This window comes from Rhopalosiphum padi, chromosome 4 (genome assembly GCF_020882245.1).
Source record: "Rhopalosiphum padi isolate XX-2018 chromosome 4, ASM2088224v1, whole genome shotgun sequence".
Taxonomy (NCBI): Eukaryota; Metazoa; Arthropoda; class Insecta; order Hemiptera; family Aphididae; genus Rhopalosiphum; species Rhopalosiphum padi.
Window position 1 is genome coordinate 41819148 of NC_083600.1, and position 15364 is coordinate 41834511.

Below are 15364 nucleotides of genomic sequence, written 5' to 3' on the forward strand. Positions count from 1 at the left end.
GACATTGTTATTCTTTAAACGTTTAAACTTTAAAGATAAGAATTTCATGGATATATTATGATAATTCCCGCCAAAATGTATTGATTATTATTGTTCTTTGTGATTGGTACTTGATTAAAACTATATTCTGTTATCGTATGATTTTATCTCACTGAAATAAACAAATAAACCAAGTGCAGAACTACAGAACGGGCATCTTATATAACTATATAAGTCGCAATCTCAACTCCTTCGAAGTCTACCATTCTACTGTCTACACTACGACTGCGGTCGTCACGAAAGTACGACACTACTTAAAGTTGCAATGTATTTAGTTTGTAGAATTTAATGATCTTTAAATAATAACAAATGAATAACTATTATTAATAATATGTAAAACGATCTTAATTTAGTTTAAATATTGAAGTTAATAATAATATTTTAGACTTTGAATTTATTTGTATTCAGGAGAGATTTTATTCGTCACTGGCAATTTGTAGGTATATTAATTTGTTATTTAAGTAAAAATGAATTAATAATTTTTAATATCATTATTTTTTTTAAGTTAAAACTCTTTTACTTGAATTAATAAATTATTATTTTGATAAAATATAACTGTTGTTTGTTATTATATAAATATGTAAATATATATACTTTTAGTTTCTATAACTTTTAAGTTATAAGTAATATATAGAAGTAGGTAGATGTGTTTATATAGTCTTATAGATGTGCTAATATTAATTGTTATAAAATAATTTTATTATGAAATCAGTATTTTTCAAGAAAATTTAAAATTCATTTACATTTTAAAAATTATTGTGAAATCAAAAATTTCCAGTCTTCTTCTTATTAAATAATATTATTGTTGTCTATAAGAAAATTAAATTTTATCTAAATACGTGTTTGGCTAAAAATAAAAGTGTTCGAAAAATGTACCAACATTTTTTTTCATTGACCCATAAATATCAAATGTAACCAAACTGCAGGGAGTTTGGAATGATTAAACAATAATACAATGCTAACTGATAAATTGGCTAATTTTAAATTGCCATTACTTAAAAGCAGAGTATAACCAACTATATAGGTACACAAGTTATATTCATAACTTGTTGAAATAAATATTTTATAATATAAAATGGAAAATGGAGAACTAAATAAGAATTTTTTACTAGCGCACTATGTTAATATGACAACAATAATGTTGTGCTGGTATTTATTATTGGCAATGTAATTAACAATAAATTAGTATAGTAGAAAAAACAAAAATAATGAAAGTATTTATTAAAGACTATCTGGCTTTGTAATATATACTATTAAAGAGAAAAGGAAATGAAGGGATCAAGAGCTTAGGAGATGATTTTTCTTCAAAAGAGATACACCTTATAGCCAAGCAAGTGGAGGAAAGAAGAAAAGTATTAATATGTATTAAATCTAAAGGGGGAAAGTCAAATTGGTAAGCTGGAGGTTACAAAGAGCTTCTTCAAGATTGATTGTGCAGATGAACAATGATAACTAAACTAGATATTAAACATATTTGTTATTCAAGGATATTTAGAATTTAATTTTGTTATTCATTTAGGAAGTTATTTCTATCAAGATAAATTTTCAATTAAATTTAATGGCGTTAACATTTGGTGACAATATACATACTAAAACTTTCACTCCTCAAGAATACCTAGTTGAAGTTCTAAGTTCAGCTAAAAACAAAAATGTAATTATTTCATTAGGAGGTATAACAAATAAAGTATTTGTTATTTTGAATCTCATTCGAGAACTTGCCTTTAAAATTCACAGGTTAGTCAACAAAATTTACAATTTGTAATAACAAAAATGTAGTGATAAATGTGTTAATTTTCTATAGGAAATTTGAAAAAAAAAAATGGACTTTACTAATTTTAGAAGAAACAGAAATTGATCAATACATGTTTTCTATCCGGCATTTGACTGATTTAAAACCGTTATTGATTAAATCATTCAATCATTTGAATTTTAATAACTACGAAGTTTGTATAAATTATAATTCTTTTTTTCCTTCAAATGTTTTTTTAATATTTTGATTTGGGTTTTTCTTTCAGGTAATTGTTGTTACTGAAAACCAATGCTTAGAAATGTTTGAAAAAAATTATATAGATTTCGATCAGCTGAACTTAGCTATATTCAATAACTGCCAGAAAATAACTGTGAAAAATAGTACTTATTTTAAGGTATTTTTTAATTTTTATAAATTATTTTAAACCATTACAAATTTTATACAACAGACATCAGTAGTAAATGATTAACATATGGTTTTACTTTAAAATAACATAAAAATAATATTTATGTATAATTTTATTTTTTAGATTTGTAACTTTATCAAGGCAAATAGTGAATGTAGAATTTTAGGGATTGTTCATCCATTATTTGAATTTGATTCTGATCCATTCTTCATTGAAGATAAAATTAAATTTATATCGAATAAATTGTTTTCATCTATCGAGACTGCCAGCGATATTGTTTCTATTTTACGCCACTGTTGTAAACCTAAAGAAGTTCTCATTGAATGTGCTGTTCAAACGGAAGATGTTATCAATACTACAATAAAATCTATGGTACAAAGTTTAACCGAATTTTTAAATGACCATAACTTTGAGCCTGCTATCATATATGAAGACGATGAAGAATATGGTGAAGAATTAAAACAAATAACTCACCCTAAAAATGAACCCTTACAAATGATAGCTGATTTTTTGGATGTTTTAAAAACAATGGGTCCATATTGTGCAGATAAAGCTGCTTTGACACTTCTATACATGGTAGAAAAATTAAAAGTTAAAACAAAATATGAAAGACACTATATCTTGCTGTGTATTGTTTCTACATTATTGATTCAAATAAGAGCAACGTTTGATGATATTTTCTATAATTATAGTAATATTGATAAAATTCTTAAATTTAGTTCTCCTCGTGTGCTACGAATTATTAATATTCTTAAACAATATAAACCAAAATCTTTTAAAGCAGATAATAACAATGTTGAAGTGTGTAATGATCAAAAAGAAAAAAAAGATAGGACCTTAAAATCTAAATCAGTAAGACGTAATTGGAAATTAGCTAGAAGATATGGAACTCATAGAAAACAAGGACGATCAAGAGATCAATACGAAGAGACTGTTTGTGCTATAGTTCTTGTAAACAACAAAATGACAGCTTCTATTTTGTACTATTTATTTTTAGTAAGTATTTACAGTAAAAAAAAATAAAATAAATTTATCATATTCATAATAATTTTTTATCTTATTTAGGATTTGAAAAACAGTAATAAAGAAGATTTTGGTTGGATCCAACCTCAATACACAGTAGATAAAGAAGCAGACCCAATAACTGAACCTAAAGAATTTGAAATTGAACATAAAAAGCAAGAAGAAACTTTAAGAAGGTACCGTTATATAAATTTTAAATAAAAAATTATTTTTCAATATATTGTATCTGATCGAGGACTCAATATCATAATGATTGTTTCAGGTTTCGACAAAGAGAATGTAATGTACTTATTGGAACTAAAGTATTAGAAGCAGGAATTGATTTACCCCGTTGTAATTTAGTAATTAATTATAATATACCACTCTCATATAAATCCTATTTAAGATCTAAAAGTAGGGCAAAAACATTAGATGCTCATCATATTTTAATGTTTGATGAAAATGCTACTTCAAGTATTTTATCTTGTTTAAAACTTTATAAAGACATTAACAAGGTAAACATTGATTTTAAATAATATTTCTACATATTATATTATATATTATCTTATGATCATATAGTTTATACAATTTTGAATTATTTTTTGCTAGATGTTATTAAGTCATTGTGCTTTAAAAGATATTAACATGGAAAACGAAATCTATGCCGATAGATATAATTGGTGTGTTACACCATTCAAACCAGGAAAAAAGGAAGATTCAGCATTTGTGGATATGGTATCAGCCATTGGTCTTGTAAACAGGTTATAATTCATTATATATTTTTCATAATATTATATTTGTATGTATAACTAGTAATATTACTTATAAGTTCTAAGTATGTTTTACCAATAGATATACCTTACAGATAAACTCAAATGTAATTTGATAATTGTAGATTTGGAATATATTTAATTGATTAAAATATCTATTGTAAATATATTATATATTAATATGTTATGATTTATATAAAATAATAATCCATTCATAACAGATTTAACTTGGCTGTAGGGGCTGTTTTTAATATTTGGTGGATTTTATTTAAAAAAATCACTTACTATTACTAGTTCCATTGAAAAAATTTCTATTTTTACAAGAATCTAAACTGTTAATTAAAGAAAAAAAATATTATTTTAATTTTAAATATATCTTAAATACTTTTAGGTATTCTAAGAATAAATTAATTTTAAGCAGAAAGTTGCTACTTTAATGAATATTAATTATTATTTATATTATATATTCCAATGCTCTTGAAATGGTTAAATGTAATATTTGTGACTATAATATATTTATTACCTTAGGTACTGTGCAAAACTACCTAGTGATACATTTACCAAATTATCTCCAATTTGGAAGATACAATCAGTAATATATGAGAATCAACCAATGTTTGTCTGTAGTATTCGACTTCCAATCAATTCACCAATTAAACATGATATACATGTAAGTAGTAATGTGGTGTTATTTATGTATTAAAAAGAATTAGCTTGGCTTATTGAGTATTCGAGAAAGTCTTAAAAGCTTGTTGAAATCAGGGATAATGGACTTTAAGTAAAGCACCTGCCTCAACTTAAATAATATTGTCTCCGTATAGCTTTTAAGTTGATTTTTGATATTAAAGTTAAAGAAAAGTAATTTTATAGTTGTTAATTATTTTTAAGTGTGTTACTTTTATTTATTAATGACTAAAGTAGATTAAAGTATGAATTTTGTGCTCATATAGTATCAACAGGTAGCCATGCTACTAGCATAGAGTAATGACAGATATTTTATACCTAGTATAATGAAAAATGGTATATCTTAAATATATTGTCATACAATATGTGTTAACGGTTAGTTGTTTGTACATTATTATTGTTAAATCGTAGGTATTCATTTTATTTAATATACAATTTTTTAGTGAATTATTTATTAAGATTGTTAATATTTTCATTCCTGATTAATGTAATAAAATGATTAAAATGATTATAGTATAATTTTATTTAATATTCATCTTTTACTTTTTTTGAAAGGGTCATCCAATGCCATGTGAAATTTTAGCAAAAAGAATAGCTGCATTAGAAGTGTGTAGACAATTACATTCTCACGGTGAACTAGATGATACTCTTCAACCTATTACAAAAGAATCATTCCATGCTTTGTTCAATGCTGATGAAGTACTGCCAGATGCTGAAGATTCCTTAATACCTTGGGACACTGAAGAGCCTAGACCGGGAACAAATAAACGCCGCCAATACTACTATAAAAGAGTATAATTAATATTTTAAATATTTAATTTTGCTTTAAAATAATTTCTAAATAATTATAAAATTGTTGTTAGATTGCTGAGGCATTGAATGATTGTAGACCAGTTGAAGGGAAGCCTTGTCATTTGTATGCTATATTATTAAATATGAATTGCCCTGTGCCAGAAGAACAAAATACTAGAGGTCGAAGAATTCATCCACCTGAAGAATCTGTTCATGGTTTTGGTGTACTTACAACAAAACATATTCCAAGTGTAAGTAAATATTTTTAAACAAAACTATAATATACAGTCTACACCTATATTAGATTGTATTATAAGTTTTAACTTGGAAATTGAATTATTATTTAGATTCCACCATTTCCTATATATACTCGATGTGGTGAAGTATATGTCAGTCTAAAGCCAATTAAAACAAACATGTTGCTAACGCAACATCAATTGAATGATATAGCCACATTTTTAAATTATACATTCACCAATGTACTACGTTTGCAGAAATGTCATGTGGCATTTGATCCAACTACTACTCACAATTGTTATTATATTGTGCCAACTTTAAGAGGTTGTAAAAATCAAACTATTTATGGTGAAAAAATACATAAAATGTGTTTGATATATTTTAGATGCAAGTGGATCAATAGATATTGATTGGAATTTCTTAGATAATATGCATAAATGTAAAGATAATAAACTAAGTATTATAACTAATGAAGATAGAATAAATTTTCAACCTGATATTGAAGTATTAAAAGATGCTGTTGTTACACCTTGGTACAGAAACCAAGAACAACCTCAGGTATTATAAAAAAAAATTGAATAATTTAACATTAATTTATATTATACTTCTGTTTAGTATTTCTATGTAGCAGAGATTTGTACACATCTAAATCCAAAATCACCATTCCCTGGTTCTATAGAAAACTATAAAACATTTGAAGATTACTACAATCTTAAATATAATTTAAAAATCCAAAATCTTGAACAACCTCTTTTAGATGTGGACCATACTTCAGCAAGATTAAATTTTCTAACACCAAGGTTTGCTAGTATATGTAAAATATTAAACATTTTTTTTTATATTTTTAATGTTTTCAGGTACATGAATCGTAAAGGTGTAATTTTACCTACAAGTAGTGATGCGACTAAAAGAGCTAAACGAGATAATTTAAGTCAAAAACAAATTCTTGTTCCAGAACTTTGTAATGTACATTTATTTCCAGCATCAATGTGGCGTAAAGCTGTTTCTTTACCATGTATATTATACCGTATTAATGCTCTATTGTTAGCTGATGAGATTCGTACTATTGTTGCCAAGGATATATCTTTAGGATCACTTAACTTAAGTTTTGGTATAAGATTATAAAAATAGTAGATATTTTCTCTGTACTAATTATTTTTTTAAATGTCATAGATCACATCTGGGAGCCTTTAGATTTTGGTTGGACCATGAAAGATGTATTAATAAAAAGAAAAGAACAAAAAGAAAATAGTGTAGTAAAAATTGTGGAACCAGTTGAAATTGTTAAACATTTTGTAGTTGAAGAAATAAATGAAGAAAATATAGATAAATCAAATGACCCTAATTGGATGGATATAGGAACATGGTCTAATGACATGGCTGACTTTGCAATGAATAATATTGATAATACAACAAATGTAAGGTATTCGTCTCCAACTAGTTGGACAGTTCAAAGTGATAATGAATCAAGCACATTTAGTGATACTGATTCAGATGATGAAATTCAAGTTGATGGATTACATTCGAATGGCTTGCGCATAGAATTTAAAAATACTTATTTAGCTGAAGCTGTGGATGAAAATGATTCCAAAACAAATAAATTATTTTTTTTCAAAAACAATGAAACAAATGAAAATTCATGGATTTGGAATGAGAATTGTCACTTTGTACCTAACTATCATTCTAATGAAATAGATAAACAAATTACAAATTTATTTTACAAAAAAGATGATGAAATTATTATAAATCGAGAAGTAAAAAGTAGTACTAATATTGATAGCTCATCTTTATTAAAATTACCATGGGAATTAAATTCAGACACTGGTTATGGACTTCCAGACATTAATATTTTATCAAATAACACTTCATTTGTGCCTAAAGATAAAATATGTATTAAAAATGGAGTACACTTAAACAATAAAGCAATTGATAATATCAATAAAGTTGATATACAAAATGAAACATTTAGTTTTGACTTTCAGCCAGACTTAAACAATCATCCAGGACCAAGTCCTAGTGTTTTACTACAAGCATTAACTATGTCAAATGCAAATGATGGAATTAATTTGGAACGTTTGGAAACAATCGGAGATTCGTTTTTAAAATATGCCATTACTGCTTACTTATACTGTACTCATGATAATGTTCACGAAGGAAAACTGAGCCATCTTAGATCAAAACAAGTCAGTAATTTGAATTTGTATCGTCTAGGTAAATTAAAAATGTTTGGCGAACGTATGATATCTACAAAATTTGAACCTCATGATAATTGGCTACCACCCTGTTACTTTGTCCCGCATAAATTAGAAAAAGCTCTTATTAATGCTAGTATACCAACTTCATTGTGGAATATGATAACACTTCCCACATTTAAGGATCCTACAGATAAAGAAATTGAAGAAGTTATCCAACAGTTCAAAGTGGGCTTCTCAAATGACGACTTAGAAAATACTCCTTTGTTTGTGCCTTACAACCTTGTTACTCAACATAGTATTCCCGATAAAAGTATTGCTGACTGCGTAGAAGCTTTAATTGGTATTGTAGATTTAATTACTAATCAACAACTTTTTCCTAAAATATTTTTTTTGCAGGCGCTTATTTGATATCTTGTGGAGCTCGTGGAGCATTATTATTTATGTCTTGGCTAGGAATAAGAGTATTACCTTCACTAGACAATTCAAAATTAGGTTACCTCAAACCACCATCTTCTCCACTTTTACGTAATGTTCATGATCCTGAAGGTGAATTAGCGAAGTTAATGAATGGATTTGAATCTTTTGAACAGCATTTAGGATACCGTTTTCAAGATCGTAGTTATCTATTACAAGCAATGACTCATGCTTCTTATCATCCCAATCGTTTAACTGATTGTTACCAACGATTAGAGTTTCTGGGTGATGCAGTTTTAGGTAAGCAAATAAAAATATAATAATTGTAATAAATCTAAATTAAAATTAAAATTTTAGATTATTTAATTACGCGACATTTATATGAAGACAAAAGACAACATTCACCTGGAGCTTTGACAGATCTTCGTTCAGCACTAGTCAATAATACAATTTTTGCATCCTTAGCTGTTAGAAATGGTTTTCATAAGTATTTTAAACATTTATCTCCGGGTTTGTCTGAAGTTATTTGTAGATTTGTAACCATACAAGAAGAGAATGGTCATACTATTGATGAAGAGGTATCTAATCATTATTCAAACATATTTTCTTTTTATATTTATGGGTAAAAGTTGTGCTTCTAAAACTTAAAAAAGTATAATATCTATAGATACATAATTGGTAGAGTATGGTAATATGTTATTTTGAAGAAATTATTTTAAGTTTAAACTACATGTACATTTTAAAATAGTATTTGCAGTTTAATTATTAAGACTATAACATTTTTATAGAATGTTGCTAATATTATATTCTATCAATTTCAAATATAGTTTTTATAAATACTAAAAAATAAACACCCAAAATCATTACTCTTAAAAAATGAATGCTAAATTTACTTAATTTTGAGTGCTAGTTTCCAACATTCCATTACATCATTATCATATAATTTCTAAACCTTTAAAATATTTTATAGTTTTATTTCTTGGGAGAAGATGATTGTGAAGAAGCTGAAGATGTTGAGGTTCCAAAAGCACTTGGTGATGTTTTTGAATCAGTTGCCGGAGCAATTTATTTAGATAGTAATATGTCATTAGATACAGTGTGGAAAGTTTATCATAAAATAATGGAAAATGAAATGGGTAAGATTATATAATATTATATGTACTTTAATAATATAATTATTTTAAAGTAATTGCTTTAAAATCATATATTTGTTTAAAACAATTTGAATGTTTTAGTATTTTTTAAATAATTTTTTATACACAAAGTTATCTTAGCTGTAAAACATGTATTACTATAAAGTATTCTAACAAATTTATAAAATAATACAAATCAATACTTAAATATTATAAAATTGATTCCCTAAGATAGACATATTAAGTTATTATACCAAAACTGCCTAAAAAAAATAAATTTGTGATCTCATGACATATGAATGTCAAAATGCAATAAATACTTATTACAGAATATATTATCCACACATATATACTAATACACAAAAATGTATTATTATTTATTATATATTTTTAGTAGGTAAGTATTATAAATAAATACTTGGAACATTTTTATGTTTCAGAGCAATTTAGTAAAAACGTACCAAAATCTCCTATCAGAGAGCTTCTAGAATTAGAACCAGAAACTGCTAAATTTAGGTAAGTAACTTTTAAAAATATATTATGAAAAAATTGTCTTTTGGTAGAAACAGGTGATAAGTTTGCTGTGTATAATATACAGGTTATGCCTCATTTAGATCATTTGTTTCAATCAAATAATATGTGGATGACTGAAATTTGGGTCAACTCATTATATTTTTTCAATGAAATTTAATTTTATTAGTATTAGTGCCCATTTTTTTTTTTTTTTTACTCGTTTATGGAATTTTCTATTTTTAGTACTTTTATAAAATATCATAAATAAGATTCTGTTATATTTAGTTGAATTTTGTTTTTAGTAAATATACTTTTACCATAAAGTAGTAATCATTTTATTTTTTTGACTTAGAAGTATTAATGTAATAGAATCATTATTATTGTTACTTATTTTTAACTTAGAGTCTAACTGTGTTAAACGTAAAAATATTTGGAGATGTGCAATAAAAGTTTAATTATTTTTTCTATCATTTTTAGTAAACCTGAAAAATTGGCAGATGGTCGACGAGTCAGAGTTATAGTTGAAATATTTGGCAAAGGAGAATTTAAAGGTATTGGTCGGAATTATAGAATTGCTAAATGCACAGCAGCCAAATGTGCCTTAAAGCATTTAAAGAAAAAGATAAAGAAATAAATTATAGTCTTTATTATACAGTATTAATTGGAAACAAGTACATTAAGTGATTTATGTTGAAGTATGGAATTTATTTTAGAATTAATTAAAGTTACTACTTTAGATTATTAATTATTGTATAATTAATTTTATTTAAAATACTTACATTTTTATTCAATAAAAGTATTAAATTTGTCATATTAAAATATAAAATTATTTTTTATTGATAATTTATTTTTCCTTTTTTTTTATTTAATATTTTTGATTCTGATAATTGCAATTAATGTACTTATTTATTGAATCCAAAAAAACATATATATCAGGGATGGCAAATCCATGGCACGCAACAAAAAATTAAAATATTTTTACTATATACGGGGTGATTTTTTTATCATGAACCACTCATTATTTCAAAAAGTATTCATGTTTTTGAAAACATTTTTTTACATAGTTTCAAGTTGTTAAAAAATCAATGTTTTTATTAAAAAGTTATATTTTAAATATTTTTTATCCTTATATTTTTTTGAATCACAACATAGAGTTTTAATTTCATATTCCAAAGCAGAATAATTGTCTATTTTGATACATAAAAATCGAATTTAGGGCGAGTAGTTTATGAGTTATACTTCTTTAAAGTTTTGACAAGCGGAGTGGAGTGGTATGAGTTTGACCTTTTTTAAGCTACTTATAGACAATTGAAATTTTTGACTTTTCTAAGTTTTTTTTCTTAAAATACTGATAAAAAAATTTGGCTATCCAAAAAGTCTTTAAAATTTAATACAAGGTTTATTATAAGTTGTACTTATTGTAATAAAAAATCGTTTGTCACAATTTTTGTTTATAAACATTTAAAGTTCAAATGTTTACGAAATATATCAAAATCACAAAAATTTGCAAGGAATTTTGAAGTTAAAAATTCATAAAATTTTTGTGATTTATACTTAAGGTTCAAAAATTCAATACAAGGGTATCCATAAGTTTTTCAAGTAACTGTAAAAAAAAATTCCAGTGTCAATATAGAAAACATTTTATAAGCGTATGAAATTTAATTTTTTTACGAAATCGCGTAAAGTAACGATATATTACAATTTAAATATAGGTAATAATATAATATATTCAACTAATTATCATTGACTGATAAATCATCTCCGTTCAGACTCGTTCTTCGTATGCAATGATATCCGTCATTGCATTCAAATTTAACACATCCATTATAGTGACCAGTGACCTACTCTCCATCCCTACTATACAGCAGAGCGATACCCACTTGCCCACTTTTTTTATATTAATACATTAATCATACAATAAAATTACAATAATTTTTTTTACAATATTGAATATATATATATATATAATATTTTTCATGGCAAGCTTGAAAAAAAAGGTAATTTTTGGGACCATGTGTTCAAAAGGTTTGCCACCCTTGATATATATTATAGTGACTTACTTAACTACAAGATATATTCAACTAATACTATAGAGCAGTTACCTACTTTCGTTTATGTTAAAAATGATATTAAAAGTAAAAGTTAACCTTTAAATTTATAGGTATACATTCACTTAAATTGTGTAGTGAAAGGTAAATAATATATTATTGGTTTTAGGGCATCAAGGCATAGTTTCTGTTTTAATTAAAATTAATTTAATTTAAAATTTTACATGCTTAACACAAATCTTAATTATATTAAATTTGTTATGATAAGTTATAAACTAACATTGGTCATTTAAGAAAAATGAAGAAAATAATATGGATAATTATTATTTATTACTCAATAAATTTATAATTTTTTTTTTTTGCCAACCTTTTAGTTTGTACATTAATAAGTTAATTGAATAATCAAGAGTCTATTAGTTAACTTTAATACATTATCTTCTTTAGTATTTATTAATAACTCTATTCAGTTGAGTAATTAAATAGACAACATAAATATTGTAATAACAAAGAAGGAAATAATCATAACTCATAAGTTATATTAGATTATTAGGCTTGGGTACTGATTAGGCAGTTCATCATTTGAATAAAAAAATTGTATGTAATAATTATCAAAATTATAGTATGTATAAATTATTCATTCTTTAGATTAAATGTTAAAATATTTACTGTGATAATATAGAAAGTAATTTAGAGTAAAACAAGTTTTATACCAAACTTTCTAGGTTTGATATGACAGTTATTATGTAAAATACTTTACATAATTCTACACAAATTACTTAATACAATTTAAAGAAATTAAATATTTCTTCAATTTATAAAAGTTTTTTTACTTTTACTTTTCTTTAGGGGTTTGAGGGGTTGAAACAATTATTTTAAAATTTAACTAAATTAAAAGTCATTTGATGTGAGCTAGTTTTCATTTCTGATCACTCTACAATAAGTGTATTATACACTTAAGTTTTAACAAATATTTTGTATTATGTACAATATTTGTATTGGTTAGTCTATTGGTTACAAAGGTAGTCCTGTTAAAATAACAAGTAGTATATATTTTAAAATTTAACCAATTGCACTTTCCGTCAGGGTTACATAACAATATTATTTGTAAATATAAAAAAATCTATACACTAATAATATAATAAAGTAACAATAATCTAGGTTATAGATAAAATATTTATAAAGTAAAAAAGTATTGAAAGTATTAAAATTGTTAAGTACAAACTCATAACTAATGTACAATTGTTTTTAATATTAAAATGTTAAAAAATATATTATGCAATTCAAAAAATCATATATAATTTTAGTAATTTAACAATACAAAAACAGTTCATAAATACAAGAATTAATGAATATATTAATATAATAAAGAGTATTTAACATTTTTATCACAATATAATGATAATTATTAATATGAAAACTTATATAACTTAAAACAAATTATAAAATGTAGGCAATTTTTGTATAAAACACTTTGTTAGATATTTAAAAAATCATTTTCAATCATAAATTTAGAAAATTGATACCTAATCTTTGAAATTCATAACAAAGTACATTTAATTAGGAATATCCACTATAGTTGTCATACGGTACAAATAAAACAAAAATTTAATTTTTATTATTAGATACTTCTTCAACAGATTTTAATTCTAATACAGAATCAAACATTTTACCATCAACTAAGAGCTTAAGATTTTCACCAGCATAAGATAAAAGAGGTGAAATCTCACATTCAATGTTTTCTGTTTTAAATTTTCCTCCAGATTTTTCAACAAATTTTCTATGAAGTGAAAAGACATCCAAGCGAGCAGTTTTAGGGTTATCTTTGCCATTAGGCACATCTGCATTCTTTAAAGCACTAAATTCTTCATCTCTTTCTACTTCCCAAACAGCAAGACGATTACAAAATTCAAAAACATCGAAAATAAATTTCTCCATTTTGATACCATTTGGTTCTTCAGGTTTGCATACAGTGCCATCATCATTTATATAAGGTATTTTTTTTTTAGCAACATGCAATTTTAATTTACTATTATATTTGTAAGCAACATCATTTAAAAAATCTGTTGTAAAAAAATGGTTACAAATATTACCAGCACTAAAAGTTAAGCGGCCATCTGGATTTCTTTTTTCAGCTGTATTTTCAGTGATTTCACTATACTCAACAACTTGAAATTTTCCGTCAACCTCACATACAACACCTAGTGGCTCAGAGGGATATGCTTTTTCAACAACTTTTGCCCCACATTCAGCATTCTTTGTTATGCAATACCCAATAAATATTGGATCTGCTACTTTAACTAATATATTATCTACACTATGAGCATGGAGGTATTCAACACCTAGCCTATTAATTTCATCCAGTATATTACGATCACGTAAAGCTTTATATATACCACCATTACCATCTGGAGATTTAGAAATTTTATTTATACCTTCCATAATAATTTTCCCATCAAATGTAAATGCTGGCAACATATATTGTTCAAAAAATATAACTTTTTTTTCATCTAGGCCAAAATAATTATTTTCCTTAAAGTATTTCTTAGTAGGTTCCATAGTGTGTTCACTAGTCATTATAAACCAAGGTAAACCTTTACTGCTTCCAAAATTTTTATTTGCTAGCCTAATCAGACAGCGAATACGTTCTCCTTGAATACGGAATAACGATTTATGAGATGGTAAACCGACGTCATACATACCTTTAGGGTAGTTAACTCCAAGCCTTGTACCTTGCCCTCCAGCCATTAACAACACTCCGACTTTACCTTGGGATATCTGCTCAAGTCCAATCTGCTCATATTTAGTCAAAAGTTCTTTTGGACTGCGGTTCACAGCACCATAAAGTTCAGCGGGTATAGGGCTCATTCTATTATCCAATTTTTGTTGATTGACATTCATATTTTCTACAGTATTTTTAAACATTTCAACAACTTCAGGAATGTTCAGTTCACAGACGTCTTCCAACAGAAAGGCTTTTTCTTTTTCATCGAGTTTGTTCCAAAATTTAAAAATATGTTCTTGATCATATTTTTTAAGCAATGTTATTACAGAATCAAAGTCAGACATTATCAACAATTGGTAAGTAAAAACAATAATATAAATATATCTATAACATTTACAGAACAATAATTAATAACTAAAAATGTACTAGTGTATGGTATCTAACAACTTACATACTGGTAAATACTAAATACAATGCAACTTTGGATGTGCCAAACTGCCAACTGCTAAGCGCCAACTGCCGGAGTGCCAGGTGGACAGTGGCCGGAGTGGCCACTGCAAGACACGTTGAGCTTAAATCTTCCACTTTTCACTTTTATATAATAAGATTTTATGGCGGTCAACTGATAAAAACGTAATCAAAGATACTACATCATATGT

General features: G+C 25.7%; 2 protein-coding genes across 4 annotated transcripts; one reads left to right on the forward strand and one right to left on the reverse strand.

Moving 5' to 3' along the window:
* The first annotated feature begins 169 nt into the window (after positions 1 to 169).
* LOC132930712 (endoribonuclease Dcr-1) lies at positions 170 to 10778 on the forward strand. 3 transcript variants are annotated; one of them, XM_060996731.1, is made up of 21 exons: positions 170 to 281; positions 1559 to 1773; positions 1841 to 1982; positions 2055 to 2183; positions 2319 to 3191; positions 3261 to 3394; positions 3481 to 3712; positions 3807 to 3958; positions 4496 to 4637; positions 5207 to 5443; positions 5515 to 5694; positions 5791 to 6004; positions 6066 to 6238; positions 6296 to 6480; positions 6538 to 6791; positions 6854 to 8215; positions 8272 to 8589; positions 8647 to 8867; positions 9260 to 9425; positions 9863 to 9938; positions 10413 to 10778. In XM_060996731.1, exons 2-21 carry the CDS (start codon positions 1598 to 1600, stop codon positions 10567 to 10569), a joined length of 5523 nt encoding a protein of 1840 aa, XP_060852714.1. In that variant the 5' UTR covers positions 170 to 281; positions 1559 to 1597; the 3' UTR covers positions 10570 to 10778. The 3 variants fall into 3 exon arrangements, with proteins under 3 accessions (XP_060852714.1, XP_060852713.1, XP_060852712.1); XM_060996730.1 differs by having other exon boundaries at positions 211 to 479; XM_060996729.1 differs by having other exon boundaries at positions 211 to 475.
* A 781-nt stretch (positions 10779 to 11559) lies between these two features.
* On the reverse strand, positions 11560 to 15310 carry LOC132930715 (UDP-N-acetylhexosamine pyrophosphorylase). Its single transcript, XM_060996739.1, has 2 exons — positions 15157 to 15310; positions 11560 to 15089 (listed from the first exon to the last, which is right to left on the reverse strand). Exon 2 carries the CDS (start codon positions 15047 to 15049, stop codon positions 13589 to 13591), a length of 1461 nt encoding a protein of 486 aa, XP_060852722.1. The 5' UTR covers positions 15050 to 15089; positions 15157 to 15310; the 3' UTR covers positions 11560 to 13588.
* Between the last annotated feature and the right edge of the window lie 54 nt (positions 15311 to 15364).